Source organism: Puntigrus tetrazona, chromosome 1, assembly GCF_018831695.1.
Source record: "Puntigrus tetrazona isolate hp1 chromosome 1, ASM1883169v1, whole genome shotgun sequence".
In the NCBI taxonomy this organism is placed as follows: Eukaryota; Metazoa; Chordata; class Actinopteri; order Cypriniformes; family Cyprinidae; genus Puntigrus; species Puntigrus tetrazona.
Window position 1 is genome coordinate 30,476,242 of NC_056699.1, and position 22,187 is coordinate 30,498,428.

A 22,187-nucleotide genomic window follows, 5' to 3' on the forward strand; every position below is an offset into this window, starting at 1 on the left:
ATATTTTCATACACGCACAGGAATGAAAGATTCATCTCAGATCACAATATTAGATTTGAGAAAGGTATATTACAGGAAATTATGTGCGTCATGAAAGCACATCACCTGCCACTTCCTCTCTTAGAATACATGTACTTTATGTAGTCATTTAGCAGATGCTTTTATCCAAACCAACAAAAGAGCAATAAAATTTCAAGGATACATATCATGCTATTGTTGTTCTTGAACAACTTGCATTTACTTTATGCATTTAAAATTCATAGTGTTTAAAATGTACATGCACACTGTTGCCACTGTGGTTTTAAGCTGGTCTTCCAGCTAGTGCCAAACCCCCTGTAAAAAGAACATCTAGAAAGGGCAAACGAGCAAAAGAAAAGTGGCACTTGTCTGGCACGACCATGATCCTTCCCACATTGGACCTAACTATAAATTACCTGGACCCGTCCCTATAGATGCTTTTTCTGGAGTTGTCAGAGCAGTTTTTTTTTTTTTTTCAAGCACAGAGTAAAAGTAGCATCTAATTTGAATATTTATTCAGCTGTTATTGCTGTTAGTTTACTTTGTTTTTCAGATCTGCAAATCCTACTCGCTTCTCATGAGCGCTCTTCTAGAGTTGGCCCATAGTGACGAGAGAGAATGGGAGGAATAAAACAGATCACCTTCCTATTTCTTGACATGCATTTCAAGACATCGCCAGAGGGCGCTATAATCTAAGGCCTTTTTTATGTATTGAAACGCACTGCAGATTTTGTTTTGTGTAGCATAATGAAATGCAGCAACATTTTAAAAACATACCATAGTGCATTTAGATGCCACAAAACTGCAATATGTACATTTGTTTTCAAATGTTTAGGCCTAAATGTTGAGTTCAATTTGAAACATTACCGTCATTGTGCTTTGAAACGAATCTCTCTTGACTGGAGAAATGAAAGCTGAACATGTAGAACATAAGAATATGGTCCAAAGATTGAACTCTCATGCTCATTTTACCAGGCTGTCCAATGAATAAAGTGCGCTAAAACTGAAGGAGGTGGACTTCATCAAAGGGAGGGTGAATCCTACGAGTTGAGCTTCCTCCACAGCGAGTGAGAGAGCGTGAAGAAAATCTTTACGAAGACTAGACTTTCCCAAAGTCTTTCCTCTCAGTCTCCGACTAGAACATGGACAGGCTTCGGTGGAAACATGCACATCCAGCACCACTTCATTTATGGCACAGAAGATGTCACATTTGTTCCTGAAGTGACGGCTCGTTAGTTCTGTCCTTAAATGAAATCAACATGGGAAAAGTGCAATCGAAAGCCGGTAAGACACTAAAACGTATCAAGCGACTTTATTCTCACTCTTGTTTGTTTATTTATGTTTTAATAGCGCGTAAACGGAGAGAAAATCCAGAGGGTAAGGCGATGCATGTATAACGTTTATTATCCATACAGATATTACGTATGAAAAGGCTATTAAATGGGCGTTTGTGTTGTATTAGGAGATGTTTTCATGGAGGCTGAGTGTATTGGTGAAGTGGACAGAAACAAACAGGTAAGGTGACCATTTTTAATGTGCATGTTTAAGGGTTAAATCTTAAAGTTTTAATTGTTTAGTGAGTGCAACGTTTCTTGATAAAACCTAACTTTTATTAAACCATTATGAAACATTGCTAGATATTACATACATTATTTCTTAACATAGTAAACAGGCATTTATAGTCATTGCATACTGTCTTTTTATTGTAATATAGATGAAATGGACTACTAATCTGTTTAATATTATGCAGTGTGCGTTTTGCTTATTAAAATGTTCCCGTGAAAGCCCTTCATTTTGTACGTTACATGAGCTTCTACGTTACATTTATTTTGGTTGTTATGACCTAATGTCTGGTGCTAAACTCCAAATACCAATAGTTTTTGTTTTTAGTTTTTACATGATAGACTGCAAGTTGCATTATTGTCTTTATTGTATTGGCTAACGTTGCAGTTAGTGTTTTACAGACAACAGCGAATATATATATATATATAAAAAATGTACATGTTTTAGTACAGAAAAAGCTTTAAAATGACCTTTTGTCCCCCAATATCGGTATTTTTGCGCTGAAACTCCAGCCACTCCAGTCTTCGCGGCGCTTCGCCGTGCCCGACGTGGTTAGCAAAGCAAATATCAAACTAGCATTTCATTACTGTAAGAATACTAATCCTGAGATAAAGTAAGATTAACATCAATATTTGTAAAAACTGTTCACTGTCTGTTACCGTACCGGGTCGGGATGTCCATTTTGGCGATTGCTGACAGAAAGTGACAAATAAACGAAACGTCCGTTTGAAATGGTTTTCTTTGAAAAAGATTCAGAACGCCATACTTGAATTGATCGGGGTTTTAAAGGAATCGGTTGAATGAACGAGTGACTAATTCATAAAGACAGTCGTATGGAACTGTAAGGGTCCCCCTTTTCCTGCGGAACGGAATCCAGAGGCCCTGGTCGAAGGTCAATGCGTGTTCGGCCTTTTCTTTGCGTCTCTTTAAAAATCACCGATATTTAGAAATCTTTTGCATTTCCAATTGTAGTACTGACCTTATACATGATTTTACCTGACTCCAATCTTTCGTGATTTTAGTTATATATATATTTATTTAAATGTAACTGCTGATCCCTCTAGTTGTGATAAAATTTAGATCCTTAATTAACTACAATACTTCCTAGTTTCGACTTATCGTTCGTTAGGAGTCTGGGTCGCTTAGAGACCTTGTTTGGCCAGAACAGACTCACGACACATCTGGGCTAGTCCAGGTCTTAGTCAGAGGCTACCCGTGGATCGCTTACCTTAATGCAGCCATTTCCTCAATAGACTCAAAAAGAGTAATTTTTTGTATGCGTTCCCTAAGTAATAGCATGTGTTGGAAACTTTTTTTTAGCTTCTTTTTAAGAAGAGACCAGGAGATCCTTGGTAAAGCAGGAGTTCGTTTTTTATTTCGTTGCTGTAGTCATCTGCTAGTTTGAAGTTTATATGTTTCAAGGGGGAGGAGTACACAGAGGTGGAGACCAATAAAACAAAAGTATGCAAATGCGATCAGGAACTTAGCCCAGAACAGGAACTTTCCCGATCCTTGATCTATTTAGCATCCAAGTGTCATTCAAATGCATAGGTGAAACAAAAGGCACAGTTGTACCTTAGGATTAGCATTCACACTTGACTTAGGACACCTACCAGATGTTCAAGAACTGAAAGACAAAAGATAACTGTCTCAGGGCTTGGGCTTCCTGCTCTTAGAATGTAAATCACAATACACATTCAGCATATACTGTTATATTGGAGTCTGTGTTTAACCTTTTGTCAATTTGTAATACAACACATGCTAAGCCAGTTTGGTGGCCAGAAGTCAACATCTCAAAAACGTGCCCCCGGCTCCATCCACTGATCGTGGATCTGACTCACCCTAGCACGCCAACAATGCGGAAAACCTCAGAAGTCACTAACCTACTAGAAAAGTTATTTCAGACAATATTATAAGTGAACCGAGATTGACGTTTATTTTGCCAGGCAAGAATAGTTTCCAAATTGGTATAATTCATAAACATTTGCACAACTGTTCAGCAGTACAAAAATAACGCTGAAACAAACTAAAGCAAACTTAAAAGGTCATTATACCTGGTCTTTAGAAAAGTACATAGTATGGTGTATGAGGACACACTCCACGCTACGGGCCGATCTGGCTACAGAATCGCCGCCTTGTTGTGTTTTGTCACTTTCCTTATATACTCAGACCAGACAAAGAGATCCCAAATTTAGTTGTAAAAACCTTTCGGTGTTTAGGCTCCCGTGCTCCAGGGTCACACCTGGCTGGAACACGTTCAGAGACCCAAAAGGAGGGCACACCTCCTTCTCAACAGAACTCAGTTCTACCAAGTTTTAATCTTTCCCATAATATAAGTGATTACTGTGAAATTGAGACCAATTTACCAATCGCACTGAGACCTTTCAAATGAGACCGATAGATGAAAGTGAAGAACAATAGGTTCACAAGACACATGATATATATATAATGCCTTATTCCTAATTAAACCAATTAGGGTGTTGTTTACTCTCTTTTTTTGTTCCTTTGGATATCCCTTCTTAGAATAGTCTTATTGCACTTACAGGTTTTGATTCAGCTCCTTACAGAACAAACGCAGACGATGGGAGTGAAATAAATACGCTTTAAACAAATAGTGACTCGAGGAAATAGATCATAGTAATATTTTCCCCCCACTGGACTGTACCATTAATGCAGGTGTTTTCAAGCTGTCATCTTTATGTATAAATATATAATTTAATACATCAGTCAGTATATTTGAATTCAGGCTAGGCCTACTATATTGAGTAGAATGTAATGTAATGAAACAAAATCTTTTCAAACTAATATTTGACACATTTAAAATAACATGTTCAATTTTACAGTATAAAATAGGATTATAAAACGGTATGAAAAGGGGCTCAGCTCTAATGGCGGTGAAGGAAGAAGGGAGGATCTGCTTGTAAAAGTGTTACTAAAAAGTAATATGTAACAATCCTCATTTAGAAAGCATATATTTCGTGGTGCAGTATATTATTATTAGTTTAAATAAAGGTCGTAAAATTAGTATGTATGAATGTATCAGAGTGATCATCTGCTGTCCTGCTTAGTTATTGATGGAGAAACAAAGAGAAAACAAACAATATCACGTTTTGTCGCTTGCAGTTTCTTCTTCACTCAGCATTTCTCATGTGGTTTATCTTAAAAGGTTACAATTTGATAATGGCTAATACCACAAAGAAGGATTTTAGGATGGATAGTAGGGCTATGCACATTGTGTCGCAGGCTTAGCGTTTTGTTGCTGGAATATTTGGTGTTTTCTGTTACTATTTGTGTATTAACGTTTGCCTGTTGCTCTGTTTCCTGTTTGTCGTTAAAGTGGTCTTTCAGCTAGTGCCCTCTAAAACTAACCAAAACCAGTCTAACTGTAACATTTAATATGTAACATCAATAAATAATGTAATTATTATACTTTTTTTTACATTTAGAGCGAAATGCTTTACAGAGCTGTTATCTGTTTACATGTTTAATTTCTGTCCAATCTGGCCTCTTAAAACTAATCAGGGTTTTTAAGCTTGGGGAGCTTGTTAGTATTTGTACTGTATAAGTATTTGTCAGTGTCTGTACAGTACTAGTGTTGATGTGTTTACTGCTTCTCCTGAGAAGATGCTTGTGTAGTTCCAAATTCTCAGAGTTCCGCTCACTGTTGTGACATCATAATGAAGCGTCTGTTCTGGCCGCTGTAAACCGCTGTTCTGAATAATTTTCTTCTGTTGGTGTGTTAGGAGTGAAAAGAGCGAAAGCTACTTTCGTGACTTTGTGCAACTATTGACGACAAATACTGAATTTGCTTTCAGCAGTCATTGTCCACAATGGCACTGTTGAGGAGTGTATTCAGACAACTTTTTGAGCGTTTTGCTCACTTCTTGCGCAGGAGGGAGACGCCTTTGAGGGCACAGCAGCGTCCAGCGCAAGACCTGGCGGCCCTAGAGAAACCTCCAGAGGCATCTGCGACAAAAACGGGTGAGAGCGAGGCCTTCAACATCACTGCCGGAAACCAGAAGCGCAGGAGGAGACGCCGCCAGGTAAGTTACCTGAGATACCAGCTTGCACTGAAAAACAAAAAAAGGTTTGGAATCAATTTTCACTTAGACATTACTAGTAAATTTCACAATTGTTTATAAAGAAACCTCAACACGCAGAATTAGGCAAGGCAAGTTTATTTATATAGCACATTTCATACACAATGGTAATTCAAAGTGCTTTATTAATTAAATGTAACATTCTGAAAAAGAAACGGTGCTGAAATAGTACTGTCTGTAACGTAATACAATAATCTTTATTCACAAACTTGAAACATAATATTTTTACAGTATGGAGAGAAAGAGAAGGAAAGGCAGGTGAAGAGAAAGGTGAAGAAGGAGAGAGGGATGAATGCAGTAGGAAAAAAAAAAAGACGAGGCTGACGAAGAAAGAGAGACACTTAACCCTGAAAAGAGAAAGGATAGAGGACATGCGCTGCAGGAAAAAAGAGAGATGGAGAGTCTAGAAATTGTGATGGAGGGAGGAAGCGAGCATAGAGAGGTTGGAGAAAAAAAGAAAAGGAAGAAAAAACTGAAGGAGCAAAAGACTACTGAGCCAACTCCACGTCTTGTGGAGGCGAAACCTCTGCTCATTCTAGTCACTCCTCCAGTGAGAGCTTCCTTACTGAAGCCAATAGAAGGAAAACTTCCAGTGCTTTCAGGAGTCTGTGAAGACCTTCTTCCACCCGCTGCTCCTTTCAAGCCCCTGCCTCCAGTGACTAAACTGCCCGCGTGTCCTCAAAATCCAGTTCCTGCACCAGAGGAAGTGTCTCTGCTATGGCCTCCTCTTCAGGTGGATCCTCCCGAGCCGCCGGCAGTTCCTCCACATCCCACTCCAGCACCTGAAGAAGTGTTTTCCTCCGACGCTCCCACCTGAGTCCTTCCAAACAACTGGTGGTGCCTCCGAGCCCCGCTCCTAAACATGAAGAAGTTGTTGATCTGCAACATTCTTCATCTCAGGTTTATCCTTCCAGTCCCGTGGGACCTCAGCCGCCCACTTCTTCTCAGTTTGAGCCGCCTCCGCAACTCACGCTCATTGACATAGAGGATGACATAGAGTCAGAGTTCGCGGACTACACAGGAACTATCAGGCCTGGAACTTACCCAAGTCTGAAAGCCCCGATCGATGGAGGCTGAAATCAGACCGAGGAAGACGATTGCTTGGTTGGAGAGTGACAGCGAGTTGCTAGAGGAAGCGGTAGAGGTCCAGGGATGTGAGGAAAAGAAAGATAACCCTGATGAAATGGGAGACTCCAGTTCCATGGAAGGGCATCTGGATGGCGCCGCACAGAACAAAAAAGAGTTGGAGACCCAGCACAATGCGAAGGTCCAGGAAGTGCCACAGAGCCGAAGAAAAGTGTCCCGTTTTCTGTTCGCCTGGGCAGAAAAGAAGACCAAGGAAAGGGAGGAGAAGAAAATATTGAAAGAGAAGGAGCAAAGAGAGAAAGAGTTGCTGCTTGAACGCTACAGAAATGATCCAAAACTGAAGCACTTGTTGTTTAATAAGCACAACCGCCACTACTGCTCCGGATGAAGAGCACGGTCCCTTCCCGAAACATCCTCCTCACCTTTAACCTGCAGCACAATTCTGTGTACAAATAAAATAAAAATGCAAACTAAAAGCTGATGGACCCATGCAAGTTTCCTGACTACTAAAAAACATAAAAGCATGTGTTTAATGTTCAAATGTGTAAGATGAGAACACGTTTTATATTTTCATACACGCACAGGAATGAAAGATTCATCTCAGATCACAATATTAGATTTGAGAAAGGTATATTACAGGAAATTAAGTGCGTCATGAAAGCACATCACCTGCCACTTCCTCTCTTAGAATACATGTACTTTATGTAGTCATTTAGCAGATGCTTTTATCCAAACCAACAAAAGAGCAATAAAATTTCAAGGATACATATCATGCTATTGTTGTTCTTGAACAACTTGCATTTACTTTATGCATTTAAAATTCATAGTGTTTAAAATGTACATGCACACTGTTGCCACTGTGGTTTTAAGCTGGTCTTCCAGCTAGTGCCAAACCCCCTGTAAAAAGAACATCTAGAAAGGGCAAACGAGCAAAAGAAAAGTGGCACTTGTCTGGCACGACCATGATCCTTCCCACATTGGACCTAACTATAAATTACCTGGACCCGTCCCCTATAGATGCTTTTTCTGGAGTTGTCAGAGCAGTTTTTTTTTTTTTTTTTCAGCACAGAGTAAAAGTAGCATCTAATTTGAATATTTATTCAGCTGTTATTGCTGTTAGTTTACTTTGTTTTTCAGATCTGCAAATCCTACTCGCTTCTCATGAGCGCTCTTCTAGAGTTGGCCCATAGTGACGAGAGAGAATGGGAGGAATAAAACAGATCACCTTCCTATTTCTTGACATGCATTTCAAGACATCGCCAGAGGGCGCTATAATCTAAGGCCTTTTTTTATGTATTGAAACGCACTGCAGATTTTGTTTTGTGTAGCATAATGAAATGCAGCAACATTTTAAAAACATACCATAGTGCATTTAGATGCCACAAAACTGCAATATGTACATTTGTTTTCAAATGTTTAGGCCTAAATGTTGAGTTCAATTTGAAACATTACCGTCATTGTGCTTTGAAACGAATCTCTCTTGACTGGAGAAATGAAAGCTGAACATGTAGAACATAAGAATATGGTCCAAGGATTGATCTCTCATGCTCATTTTACCAGGCTGTCCAATGAATAAAGTGCGCTAAAACTGAAGGAGGTGGACTTCATCAAAGGGAGGGTGAATCCTACGAGTTGAGCTTCCTCCACAGCGAGTGAGAGAGCGTGAAGAAAATCTTTACGAAGACTAGACTTTCCCAAAGTCTTTCCTCTCAGTCTCCGACTAGAACATGGACAGGCTTCGTGGAAACATGCACATCCAGCACCACTTCATTTATGGCACAGAAGATGTCACATTTGTTCCTGAAGTGACGGCTCGTTAGTTCTGTCCTTAAATGAAATCAACATGGGAAAAGTGCAATCGAAAGCCGGTAAGACACTAAAACGTATCAAGCGACTTTATTCTCACTCTTGTTTGTTTATTTATGTTTTAATAGCGCGTAAACGGAGAGAAAATCCAGAGGGTAAGGCGATGCATGTATAACGTTTATTATCCATACAGATATTACGTATGAAAAGGCTATTAAATGGGCGTTTGTGTTGTATTAGGAGATGTTTTCATGGAGGCTGAGTGTATTGGTGAAGTGGACAGAAACAAACAGGTAAGGTGACCATTTTTTAATGTGCATGTTTAAGGGTTAAATCTTAAAGTTTTAATTGTTTAGTGAGTGCAACGTTTCTTGATAAAACCTAACTTTTATTAAACCATTATGAAACATTGCTAGATATTACATACATTATTTCTTAACATAGTAAACAGGCATTTATAGTCATTGCATACTGTCTTTTTATTGTAATATAGATGAAATGGACTACTAATCTGTTTAATATTATGCAGTGTGCGTTTTGCTTATTAAAATGTTCCCGTGAAAGCCCTTCATTTGTACGTTACATGAGCTTCTACGTTACATTTATTTTGATTGTTATGACCTAATGTCTGGTGCTAAACTCCAAATACCAATAGTTTTTGTTTTTAGTTTTTTACATGATAGACTGCAAGTTGCATTATTGTCTTTATTGTATTGGCTAACGTTGCAGTTAGTGTTTTACAGACAACAGCGAATATATATATATATATATATAAAATGTACATGTTTTAGTACAGAAAAAGCTTTAAAATGACCTTTTGTCCCCAATATCGGTATTTTTGCGCTGAAACTCCAGCCACTCCAGTCTTCGCGGCCGCTTCCGCCGTGCCGACGTGGTTAGCAAAGCAAATATCAAACTAGCATTTCATTACTGTAAGAATACTAATCCTGAGATAAAGTAAGATTAACATCAATATTTGTAAAAACTGTTCACTGTCTGTTACCGTGCGGTCGGGATGTCCATTTTGGCGATTGCTGACAGAAAGTGACAAATAAACGAAACGTCCGTTTGAAATGGTTTTCTTTGAAAAAGATTCAGAACGCCATACTTGAATTGATCGGGGTTTTAAGGAATCGGTTGAATGAACGAGTGACTAATTCATAAAGACAGTCGTATGGAACTGTAAGGGTCCCCTTTTTCCTGCGGAACGGAATCCAGAGGCCCTGGTCGAAGGTCAATGCGTGTTCGGCCTTTTCTTTGCGCGTCTCTTTAAAAATCACCGATATTTAGAAATCTTTTGCATTTCCAATTGTAGTACTGACCTTATACATGATTTTACCTGACTCCAATCTTTCGTGATTTTAGTTATATATATATTTATTTAAATGTAACTGCTGATCCCTCTAGTTGTGATAAAATTTAGATCCTTAATTAACTACAATACTTCCTAGTTTCGACTTATCGTTCGTTAGGAGTCTGGGTCGCTTAGAGACCTTGTTTGGCCAGAACAGACTCACGACACATCTGGGCTAGTCCAGGTCTTAGTCAGAGGCTACCCGTGGATCGCTTACCTTAATGCAGCCATTTCCTCAATAGACTCAAAAAGAGTAATTTTTGTATGCGTTCCTAAGTAATAGCATGTGTTGGAACCTTTTTTAGCTTCTTTTTAAGAAGAGACCAGGAGATCCTTGGTAAAGCAGGAGTTCGTTTTATTTCGTTGCTGTAGTCATCTGCTAGTTTGAAGTTTATATGTTTCAAGGGGGAGGAGTACACAGAGGTGGAGACCAATAAAACAAAAGTATGCAAATGCGATCAGGAACTTAGCCCAGAACAGGAACTTTCCCGATCCTTGATCTATTTAGCATCCAAGTGTCATTCAAATGCATAGGTGAAACAAAAGATACAGTTGTACCTTAGGATTAGCATTCACACTTGACTTAGGACACCTACCAGATGTTCAAGAACTGAAAGACAAAAGATAACTGTCTCAGGGCTTGGGCTTCCTGCTCTTAGAATGTAAATCACAATACACATTCAGCATATACTGTTATATTGGAGTCTGTGTTTAACCTTTTGTCAATTTGTAATACAACACATGCTAAGCCAGTTTGGTGGCCAGAAGTCAAGATCTCAAAAACGTGCCCCCGGCTCCATCCACTGATCGTGGATCTGACTCACCCTAGCACGCCAACAATGCGGAAAACCTCAGAAGTCACTAACCTACTAGAAAAGTTATTTCAGACAATATTATAAGTGAACCGAGATTGACGTTTATTTTGCCAGGCAAGAATAGTTTCCAAATTGGTATAATTCATAAACATTTGCACAACTGTTCAGCAGTACAAAAATAACGCGAAACAAACTAAAGCAAACTTAAAAGGTCATTATACCTGGTCTTTAGAAAAGTACATAGTATGGTGTATGAGGACACACTCCACGCTACGGGCCGATCTGGCTACAGAATCGCCGCCTTGTTGTGTTTTGTCACTTTCCTATATACTCAGACCAGACAAAGAGATCCCAAATTTAGTTGTAAAACCTTTCGGTGTTTAGGCTCCCGTGCTCCAGGGTCACACCTGGCTGGAACACGTTCAGAGACCCAAAAGGAGGGCACACCTCCTTCTCAACAGAACTCAGTTCTACCAAGTTTTAATCTTTCCCATAATATAAGTGATTACTGTGAAATTGAGACCAATTTACCAATCGCACTGAGACCTTTCAAATGAGACCGATAGATGAAAGTGAAGAACAATAGGTTCACAAGACACATGATATATATATAATGCCTTATTCCTAATTAAACCAATTAGGGTGTTGTTTACTCTCTTTTTTTGTTCCTTTGGATATCCCTTCTTAGAATAGTCTTATTGCACTTACAGGTTTTGATTCAGCTCCTTACAGAACAAACGCAGACGATGGGAGTGAAATAAATACGCTTTAAACAAATAGTGACTCGAGGAAATAGATCATAGTAATATTTTCCCCCCACTGGACTGTACCATTAATGCAGGTGTTTTCAAGCTGTCATCTTTATGTATAAATATATAATTTAATACATCAGTCAGTATATTTGAATTCAGGCTAGGCCTACTATATTGAGTAGAATGTAATGTAGTGTAATGTAATGAAACAAAATCTTTTCAAACTAATATTTGACACATTTAAAATAACATGTTCAATTTTACAGTATAAAATAGGATTATAAAACGGTATGAAAAGGGGCTCAGCTCTAATGGCGGTGAAGGAAGAAGGAGGATCTGCTTGTAAAAGTGTTACTAAAAAGTAATATGTAACAATCCTCATTTAGAAAGCATATATTTCGTGGTGCAGTATATTATTATTAGTTTAAATAAAGGTCGTAAAATTAGTATGTATGAATGTATCAGAGTGATCATCTGCTGTCCTGCTTAGTTATTGATGGAGAAACAAAGAGAAAACAAACAATATCACGTTTTGTCGCTTGCAGTTTCTTCTTCACTCAGCATTTCTCATGTGGTTTATCTTAAAAGGTTACAATTTGATAATGGCTAATACCACAAAGAAGGATTTTAGGATGGATAGTAGGGCTATGCACATTGTGTCGCAGGCTTAGCGTTTTGTTGCTGGAATATTTGGTGTTTTCTGTTACTATTTGTGTATTAACGTTTGCCTGTTGCTCTGTTTCCTGTTTGTCGTTAAAGTGGTCTTTCAGCTAGTGCCCTCTAAAACTAACCAAAACCAGTCTAACTGTAACATTTAATATGTAACATCAATAAATAATGTAATTATTATAATTTTTTTTACATTTAGAGCGAAATGCTTTACAGAGCTGTTATCCGTTTACATGTTTAATTTCTGTCCAATCTGGCCTCTTAAAACTAATCAGGGTTTTTAAGCTTGGGGAGCTTGTTAGTATTTGTACTGTATAAGTATTTGTCAGTGTCTGTACAGTACTAGTGTTGATGTGTTTACTGCTTCTCCTGAGAAGATGCTTGTGTAGTTCCAAATTCTCAGAGTTCCGCTCACTGTTGTGACATCATAATGAAGCGTCTGTTCTGGCCGCTGTAAACCGCTGTTCTGAATAATTTTCTTCTGTTGGTGTGTTAGGAGTGAAAAGAGCGAAAGCTACTTTCGTGACTTTGTGCAACTATTGACGACAAATACTGAATTTGCTTTCAGCAGTCATTGTCCACAATGGCACTGTTGAGGAGTGTATTCAGACAACTTTTTGAGCGTTTTGCTCACTTCTTGCGCAGGAGGGAGACGCCTTTGAGGGCACAGCAGCGTCCAGCGCAAGACCTGGCGGCCCTAGAGAAACCTCCAGAGGCATCTGCGACACAAACGGGTGAGAGCGAGGCCTTCAACATCACTGCCGGAAACCAGAAGCGCAGGAGGAGACGCCGCCAGGTAAGTTACCTGAGATACCAGCTTGCACTGAAAAACAAAAAAAGGTTTGGAATCAATTTTCACTTAGACATTACTAGTAAATTTCACAATTGTTTATAACTCAACACGCAGAATTAGGCAAGGCAAGTTTATTTATATAGTTTATACAAATGGTAATTCAAAGTGCTTTATTAATTAAATGTAACATTCTGAAAAAAAGAAACGGTGCTGAAATAGTACTGTCTGTAATAATACAATAATCTTTATTCACAAACTTGAAACATAATATTTTTACAGTATGGAGAGAAAGAGAAGGAAAGGCAGGTGAAGAGAAAGGTGAAGAAGGAGAGAGGGATGAATGCAGTAGGAAAAAAATAAAGACGAGGCTGACGAAGAAAGAGAGACACTTAACCCTGAAAAGAGAAAGGATAGAGGACATGCGCTGCAGAAAAAAAGAGAGATGGAGAGTCTAGAAATTGTGATGGAGGGAGGAAGCGAGCATAGAGAGGTTGGAGAAAAAAAGAAAAGGAAGAAAAAACTGAAGGAGCAAAAGACTACTGAGCCAACTCCACGTCTTGTGGAGGCGAAACCTCTGCTCATTCTAGTCACTCCTCCAGTGAGAGCTTCCTTACTGAAGCCAATAGAAGGAAAACTTCCAGTGCTTTCAGGAGTCTGTGAAGACCTTCTTCCACCCGCTGCTCCCTTCAAGCCCCTGCCTCCAGTGACTAAACTGCCCGCGTGTCCTCAAAATCCAGTTCCTGCACCAGAGGAAGTGTCTCTGCTATGGCCTCCTCTTCAGGTGGATCCTCCCGAGCCGCCGGCAGTTCCTCCACATCCCACTCCAGCACCTGAAGAAGTGTTTTCCCTCCGACGCTCCCACCTGAGTCCTTCCAAACAACTGGTGGTGCCTCCGAGCCCCGCTCCTAAACATGAAGAAGTTGTTGATCTGCAACATTCTTCATCTCAGGTTTATCCTTCCAGTCCCGTGGGACCTCAGCCGCCCACTTCTTCTCAGTTTGAGCCGCCTCCGCAACTCACGCTCATTGACATAGAGGATGACATAGAGTCAGAGTTCGCGGACTACACAGGAACTATCAGGCCTGGAACTTACCCAAGTCTGAAAGCCCCCGATCGATGGAGGCTGAAATCAGACCGAGGAAGACGATTGCTTGGTTGGAGAGTGACAGCGAGTTGCTAGAGGAAGCGGTAGAGGTCCAGGGATGTGAGGAAAAGAAAGATAACCCTGATGAAATGGGAGACTCCAGTTCCATGGAAGGGCATCTGGATGGCGCCGCACAGAACAAAAAAGAGTTGGAGACCCAGCACAATGCGAAGGTCCAGGAAGTGCCACAGAGCCGAAGAAAAGTGTCCCGTTTTCTGTTCGCCTGGGCAGAAAAGAAGACCAAGGAAAGGGAGGAGAAGAAAATATTGAAAGAGAAGGAGCAAAGAGAGAAAGAGTTGCTGCTTGAACGCTACAGAAATGATCCAAAACTGAAGCACTTGTTGTTTAATAAGCACAACCGCCACTACTGCTCCGGATGAAGAGCACGGTCCCTTCCCGAAACATCCTCCTTACCTTTAACCTGCAGCACAATTCTGTGTACAAATAAAATAAAAATGCAAACTAAAAGCTGATGGACCCATGCAAGTTTCCTGACTACTAAAACATAAAAGCATGTGTTTAATGTTCAAATGTGTAAGATGAGAACACGTTTTATATTTTCATACACGCACAGGAATGAAAGATTCATCTCAGATCACAATATTAGATTTGAGAAAGGTATATTACAGGAAATTAAGTGCGTCATGAAAGCACATCACCTGCCACTTCCTCTCTTAGAATACATGTACTTTATGTAGTCATTTAGCAGATGCTTTTATCCAAACCAACAAAAGAGCAATAAAATTTCAAGGATACATATCATGCTATTGTTGTTCTTGAACAACTTGCATTTACTTTATGCATTTAAAATTCATAGTGTTTAAAATGTACATGCACACTGTTGCCACTGTGGTTTTAAGCTGGTCTTCCAGCTAGTGCCAAACCCCCTGTAAAAAGAACATCTAGAAAGGGCAAACGAGCAAAAGAAAAGTGGCACTTGTCTGGCACGACCATGATCCTTCCCACATTGGACCTAACTATAAATTACCTGGACCCGTCCCCTATAGATGCTTTTTCTGGAGTTGTCAGAGCAGTTTTTTTTTTTCAAGCACAGAGTAAAAGTAGCATCTAATTTGAATATTTATTCAGCTGTTATTGCTGTTAGTTTACTTTGTTTTTCAGATCTGCAAATCCTACTCGCTTCTCATGAGCGCTCTTCTAGAGTTGGCCCATAGTGACGAGAGAGAATGGGAGGAATAAAACAGATCACCTTCCTATTTCTTGACATGCATTTCAAGACATCGCCAGAGGGCGCTATAATCTAAGGCCTTTTTTATGTATTGAAACGCACTGCAGATTTTGTTTTGTGTAGCATAATGAAATGCAGCAACATTTTAAAAACATACCATAGTGCATTTAGATGCCACAAAACTGCAATATGTACATTTGTTTTCAAATGTTTAGGCCTAAATGTTGAGTTCAATTTGAAACATTACCGTCATTGTGCTTTGAAACGAATCTCTCTTGACTGGAGAAATGAAAGCTGAACATGTAGAACATAAGAATATGGTCCAAAGATTGAACTCTCATGCTCATTTTACCAGGCTGTCCAATGAATAAAGTGCGCTAAAACTGAAGGAGGTGGACTTCATCAAAGGGAGGGTGAATCCTACGAGTTGAGCTTCCTCCACAGCGAGTGAGAGAGCGTGAAGAAAATCTTTACGAAGACTAGACTTTCCCAAAGTCTTTCCTCTCAGTCTCCGACTAGAACATGGACAGGCTTCGGTGGAAACATGCACATCCAGCACCACTTCATTTATGGCACAGAAGATGTCACATTTGTTCCTGAAGTGACGGCTCGTTAGTTCTGTCCTTAAATGAAATCAACATGGGAAAAGTGCAATCGAAAGCCGGTAAGACACTAAAACGTATCAAGCGACTTTATTCTCACTCTTGTTTGTTTATTTATGTTTTAATAGCGCGTAAACGGAGAGAAAATCCAGAGGGTAAGGCGATGCATGTATAACGTTTATTATCCATACAGATATTACGTATGAAAAGGCTATTAAATGGGCGTTTGTGTTGTATTAGGAGATGTTTTCATGGAGGCTGAGTGTATTGGTGAAGTGGACAGAAACAAACAGGTAAGGTGACCATTTTTTAATGTGCATGTTTAAGGGTTAAATCTTAAAGTTTTAATTGTTTAGTGAGTGCAACGTTTCTTGATAAAACCTAACTTTTTTATTAAACCATTATGAAACATTGCTAGATATTACATACATTATTTCTTAACATAGTAAACAGGCATTTATAGTCATTGCATACTGTCTTTTTATTGTAATATAGATGAAATGGACTACTAATCTGTTTGATATTATGCAGTGTGCGTTTTGCTTATTAAAATGTTCCCGTGAAAGCCCTTCATTTGTATGTTACATGAGCTTCTACGTTACATTTATTTTGGTTGTTATGACCTAATGTCTGGTGCTAAACTCCAAATACCAATAGTTTTTGTTTTTAGTTTTTTACATGATAGACTGCAAGTTGCATTATTGTCTTTATTGTATTGGCTAACGTTGCAGTTAGTGTTTTACAGACAACAGCGAATATATATATATATATATAAAAATGTACATGTTTTAGTACAGAAAAAGCTTTAAAATGACCTTTTGTCCCCAATATCGGTATTTTTGCGCTGAAACTCCAGCCACTCCAGTCTTCGCGACGCTCGCCGTGCCCGACGTGGTTAGCAAAGCAAATATCAAACTAGCATTTCATTACTGTAAGAATACTAATCCTGAGATAAAGTAAGATTAACATCAATATTTGTAAAAACTGTTCACTGTCTGTTACCGTACCGGTCGGGATGTCCATTTTGGCGATTGCTGACAGAAAGTGACAAATAAACGAAACGTCCGTTTGAAATGGTTTTCTTTGAAAAGATTCAGAACGCCATACTTGAATTGATCGGGTTTTAAAGGAATCGGTTGAATGAACGAGTGACTAATTCATAAAGACAGTCGTATGGAACTGTAAGGGTCCCCCTTTCCTGCGGAACGGAATCCAGAGGCCCTGGTCGAAGGTCAATGCGTGTTCGGCCTTTTCTTTGCGCTCTTTTAAAAATCACCGATATTTAGAAATCTTTTGCATTTCCAATTGTAGTACTGACCTTATACATGATTTTACCTGACTCCAATCTTTCGTGATTTTAGTTATATATATTTATTTAAATGTAACTGCTGATCCTCTAGTTGTGATAAAATTTAGATCCTTAATTAACTACAATACTTCCTAGTTTCGACTTATCGTCGTTAGGAGTCTGGGTCGCTTAGAGACCTTGTTTGGCCAGAACAGACTCACGACACATCTGGGCTAGTCCAGGTCTTAGTCAGAGGCTACCCCGTGTGGATCGCTTACCTTAATGCAGCCATTTCCTCAATAGACTCAAAAAGAGTAATTTTTGTATGCGTTCCTAAGTAATAGCATGTGTTGGAACCTTTTTTTAGCTTCTTTTTAAGAAGAGACCAGGAGATCCTTGGTAAAGCAGGAGTTCGTTTTTTATTTCGTTGCTGTAGTCATCTGCTAGTTTGAAGTTTATATGTTTCAAGGGGGAGGAGTACACAGAGGTGGAGACCAATAAAACAAAAGTATGCAAATGCGATCAGGAACTTAGCCCAGAACAGGAACTTTCCCGATCCTTGATCTATTTAGCATCCAAGTGTCATTCAAATGCATAGGTGAAACAAAAGGCACAGTTGTACCTTAGGATTAGCATTCACACTTGACTTAGGACACCTACCAGATGTTCAAGAACTGAAAGACAAAAGATAACTGTCTCGGGCTTGGGCTTCCTGCTCTTAGAATGTAAATCACAATACACATTCAGCATATACTGTTATATATTGGAGTCTGTGTTTAACCTTTTGTCAATTTGTAATACAACACATGCTAAGCCAGTTTGGTGGCCAGAAGTCAAGATCTCAAAAACGTGCCCCCGGCTCCATCCATTGATCGTGGATCTGACTCACCCTAGCACGCCAACAATGCGGAAAACCTCAGAAGTCACTAACCTACTAGAAAAGTTATTTCAGACAATATTATAAGTGAACCGAGATTGACGTTTATTTTGCCAGGCAAGAATAGTTTCCAAATTGGTATAATTCATAAACATTTGCACAACTGTTCAGCAGTACAAAAATAACGCTGAAACAAACTAAAGCAAACTTAAAAGGTCATTTATACCTGGTCTTTAGAAAAGTACATAGTATGGTGTATGAGGACACACTCCACGCTACGGGCCGATCTGGCTACAGAATCGCCGCCTTGTTGTGTTTTGTCACTTTCCTTATATACTCAGACCAGACAAAGAGATCCCAAATTTAGTTGTAAAACCTTTCGGTGTTTAGGCTCCCGTGCTCCAGGGTCACACCTGGCTGGAACACGTTCAGAGACCCAAAAAAGGAGGGCACACCTCCTTCTCAACAGAACTCAGTTCTACCAAGTTTTAATCTTTCCCATAATATAAGTGATTACTGTGAAATTGAGACCAATTTACCAATCGCACTGAGACCTTTCAAATGAGACCGATAGATGAAAGTGAAGAACAATAGGTTCACAAGACACATGATATATATAATGCCTTATTCCTAATTAAACCAATTAGGGTGTTGTTTACTCTCTTTTTTGTTCCTTTGGATATCCCTTCTTAGAATAGTCTTATTGCACTTACAGGTTTTGATTCAGCTCCTTACAGAACAAACGCAGACGATGGGAGTGAAATAAATACGCTTTAAACAAATAGTGACTCGAGGAAATAGATCATAGTAATATTTTCCCCCACTGGACTGTACCATTAATGCAGGTGTTTTCAAGCTGTCATCTTTATGTATAAATATATAATTTAATACATCAGTCAGTATATTTGAATTCAGGCTAGGCCTACTATATTGAGTAGAATGTAATGTAGTGTAATGTAATGAAACAAAATCTTTTCAAACTAATATTTGACACATTTAAAATAACATGTTCAATTTTACAGTATAAAATAGGATTATAAAACGGTATGAAAAGGGGCTCAGCTCTAATGGCGGTGAAGGAAGAAGGAGGATCTGCTTGTAAAAGTGTTACTAAAAAGTAATATGTAACAATCCTCATTTAGAAAGCATATATTTCGTGGTGCAGTATATTATTATTAGTTTAAATAAAGGTCGTAAAATTAGTATGTATGAATGTATCAGAGTGATCATCTGCTGTCCTGCTTAGTTATTGATGGAGAAACAAAGAGAAAACAAACAATATCACGTTTTGTCGCTTGCAGTTTCTTCTTCACTCAGCATTTCTCATGTGGTTTATCTTAAAAGGTTACAATTTGATAATGGCTAATACCACAAAGAAGGATTTTAGGATGGATAGTAGGGCTATGCACATTGTGTCGCAGGCTTAGCGTTTTGTTGCTGGAATATTTGGTGTTTTCTGTTACTATTTGTGTATTAACGTTTGCCTGTTGCTCTGTTTCCTGTTTGTCGTTAAAGTGGTCTTTCAGCTAGTGCCCTCTAAAACTAACCAAAACCAGTCTAACTGTAACATTTAATATGTAACATCAATAAATAATGTAATTATTATAATGTTTTTACATTTAGAGCGAAATGCTTTACAGAGCTGTTATCCGTTTACATGTTTAATTTCTGTCCAATCTGGCCTCTTAAAACTAATCAGGGTTTTTAAGCTTGGGGAGCTTGTTTGTATTTGTACTGTATAAGTATTTGTCAGTGTCTGTACAGTACTAGTGTTGATGTGTTTACTGCTTCTCCTGAGAAGATGCTTGTGTAGTTCCAAATTCTCAGAGTTCCGCTCACTGTTGTGACATCATAATGAAGCGTCTGTTCTGGCCGCTGTAAACCGCTGTTCTGAATAATTTTCTTCTGTTGGTGTGTTAGGAGTGAAAAGAGCGAAAGCTACTTTCGTGACTTTGTGCAACTATTGACGACAAATACTGAATTTGCTTTCAGCAGTCATTGTCCACAATGGCACTGTTGAGGAGTGTATTCAGACAACTTTTTGAGCGTTTTGCTCACTTCTTGCGCAGGAGGGAGACACCTTTGAGGGCACAGCAGCGTCCAGCGCAAGACCTGGCGGCCCTAGAGAAACCTCCAGAGGCATCTGCGACAAAAACGGGTGAGAGCGAGGCCTTCAACATCACTGCCGGAAACCAGAAGCGCAGGAGGAGACGCCGCCAGGTAAGTTACCTGAGATACCAGCTTGCACTGAAAAACAAAAAAAGGTTTGGAATCAATTTTCACTTAGACATTACTAGTAAATTTCACAATTGTTTATAAAGAAACCTCAACACGCAGAATTAAATGTAACATTCTGAAAAAGAAATTCAAAGTGCTGCTGAAATAGTACTGTCTGTAATACAATAATCTTTATTCACAAACTTGAAACATAATATTTTTACAGTATGGAGAGAAAGAGAAGGAAAGGCAGGTGAAGAGAAAGGTGAAGAAGGAGAGAGGGATGAATGCAGTAGGAAAAAATAAAGACGAGGCTGACGAAGAAAGAGAGACACTTAACCCTGAAAAGAGAAAGGATAGAGGACATGCGCTGCAGGAAAAAAGAGAGATGGAGAGTCTAGAAATTGTGATGGAGGGAGGAAGCGAGCATAGAGAGGTTGGAGAAAAAAAGAAAAGGAAGAAAAAACTGAAGGAGCAAAAGACTACTGAGCCAACTCCACGTCTTGTGGAGGCGAAACCTCTGCTCATTCTAGTCACTCCTCCAGTGAGAGCTTCCTTACTGAAGCCAATAGAAGGAAAACTTCCAGTGCTTTCAGGAGTCTGTGAAGACCTTCTTCCACCCGCTGCTCCCTTCAAGCCCCTGCCTCCAGTGACTAAACTGCCCGCGTGTCCTCAAAATCCAGTTCCTGCACCAGAGGAAGTGTCTCTGCTATGGCCTCCTCTTCAGGTGGATCCTCCCGAGCCGCCGGCAGTTCCTCCACATCCCACTCCAGCACCTGAAGAAGTGTTTTCCTCCGACGCTCCCACCTGAGTCCTTCCAAACAACTGGTGGTGCCTCCGAGCCCCGCTCCTAAACATGAAGAAGTTGTTGATCTGCAACATTCTTCATCTCAGGTTTATCCTTCCAGTCCCGTGGGACCTCAGCCGCCCACTTCTTCTCAGTTTGAGCCGCCTCCGCAACTCACGCTCATTGACATAGAGGATGACATAGAGTCAGAGTTCGCGGACTACACAGGAACTATCAGGCCTGAAATTACCTAAGTCTGAAAGCCCCGATCGATGGAGGCTGAAATCAGACCGAGGAAGACGATTGCTTGGTTGGAGAGTGACAGCGAGTTGCTAGAGGAAGCGGTAGAGGTCCAGGGATGTGAGGAAAAGAAAGATAACCCTGATGAAATGGGAGACTCCAGTTCCATGGAAGGGCATCTGGATGGCGCCGCACAGAACAAAAAAGAGTTGGAGACCCAGCACAATGCGAAGGTCCAGGAAGTGCCACAGAGCCGAAGAAAAGTGTCCCGCTTTTCTGTTCGCCTGGGCAGAAAAGAAGACCAAGGAAAGGGAGGAGAAGAAAATATTGAAAGAGAAGGAGCAAAGAGAGAAAGAGTTGCTGCTTGAACGCTACAGAAATGATCCAAAACTGAAGCACTTGTTGTTTAATAAGCACAACCGCCACTACTGCTCCGGATGAAGAGCACGGTCCCTTCCCGAAACATCCTCCTTACCTTTAACCTGCAGCACAATTCTGTGTACAAATAAAATAAAAATGCAAACTAAAAGCTGATGGACCCATGCAAGTTTCCTGACTACTAAAACATAAAAGCATGTGTTTAATGTTCAAATGTGTAAGATGAAAACACGTTTTATATTTTCATACACGCACAGGAATGAAAGATTCATCTCAGATCACAATATTAGATTTGAGAAAGGTATATTACAGGAAATTATGTGCGCATGAAAGCACATCACCTGCCACTTCCTCTCTTAGAATACATGTACTTTATGTAGTCATTTAGCAGATGCTTTTATCCAAACCAACAAAAGAGCAATAAAATTTCAAGGATACATATCATGCTATTGTTGTTCTTGAACAACTTGCATTTACTTTATGCATTTAAAATTCATAGTGTTTAAAAT

General features: G+C 39.6%; 1 protein-coding gene across 1 annotated transcript; it reads left to right on the top strand.

Annotated features, from left to right (window-relative positions):
* Positions 1-15,569: 15,569 nt before the first annotated feature.
* LOC122349682 (histone-lysine N-methyltransferase 2B-like) lies at positions 15,570-21,314 on the top strand. The gene is made up of 5 exons (XM_043245814.1): positions 15,570-15,953; positions 16,132-16,184; positions 20,126-20,276; positions 20,500-21,057; positions 21,168-21,314. Exons 1-5 carry the CDS (start codon positions 15,918-15,920, stop codon positions 21,312-21,314), a joined length of 945 nt encoding a protein of 314 aa, XP_043101749.1. The 5' UTR covers positions 15,570-15,917.
* Positions 21,315-22,187: the final 873 nt, after the last annotated feature.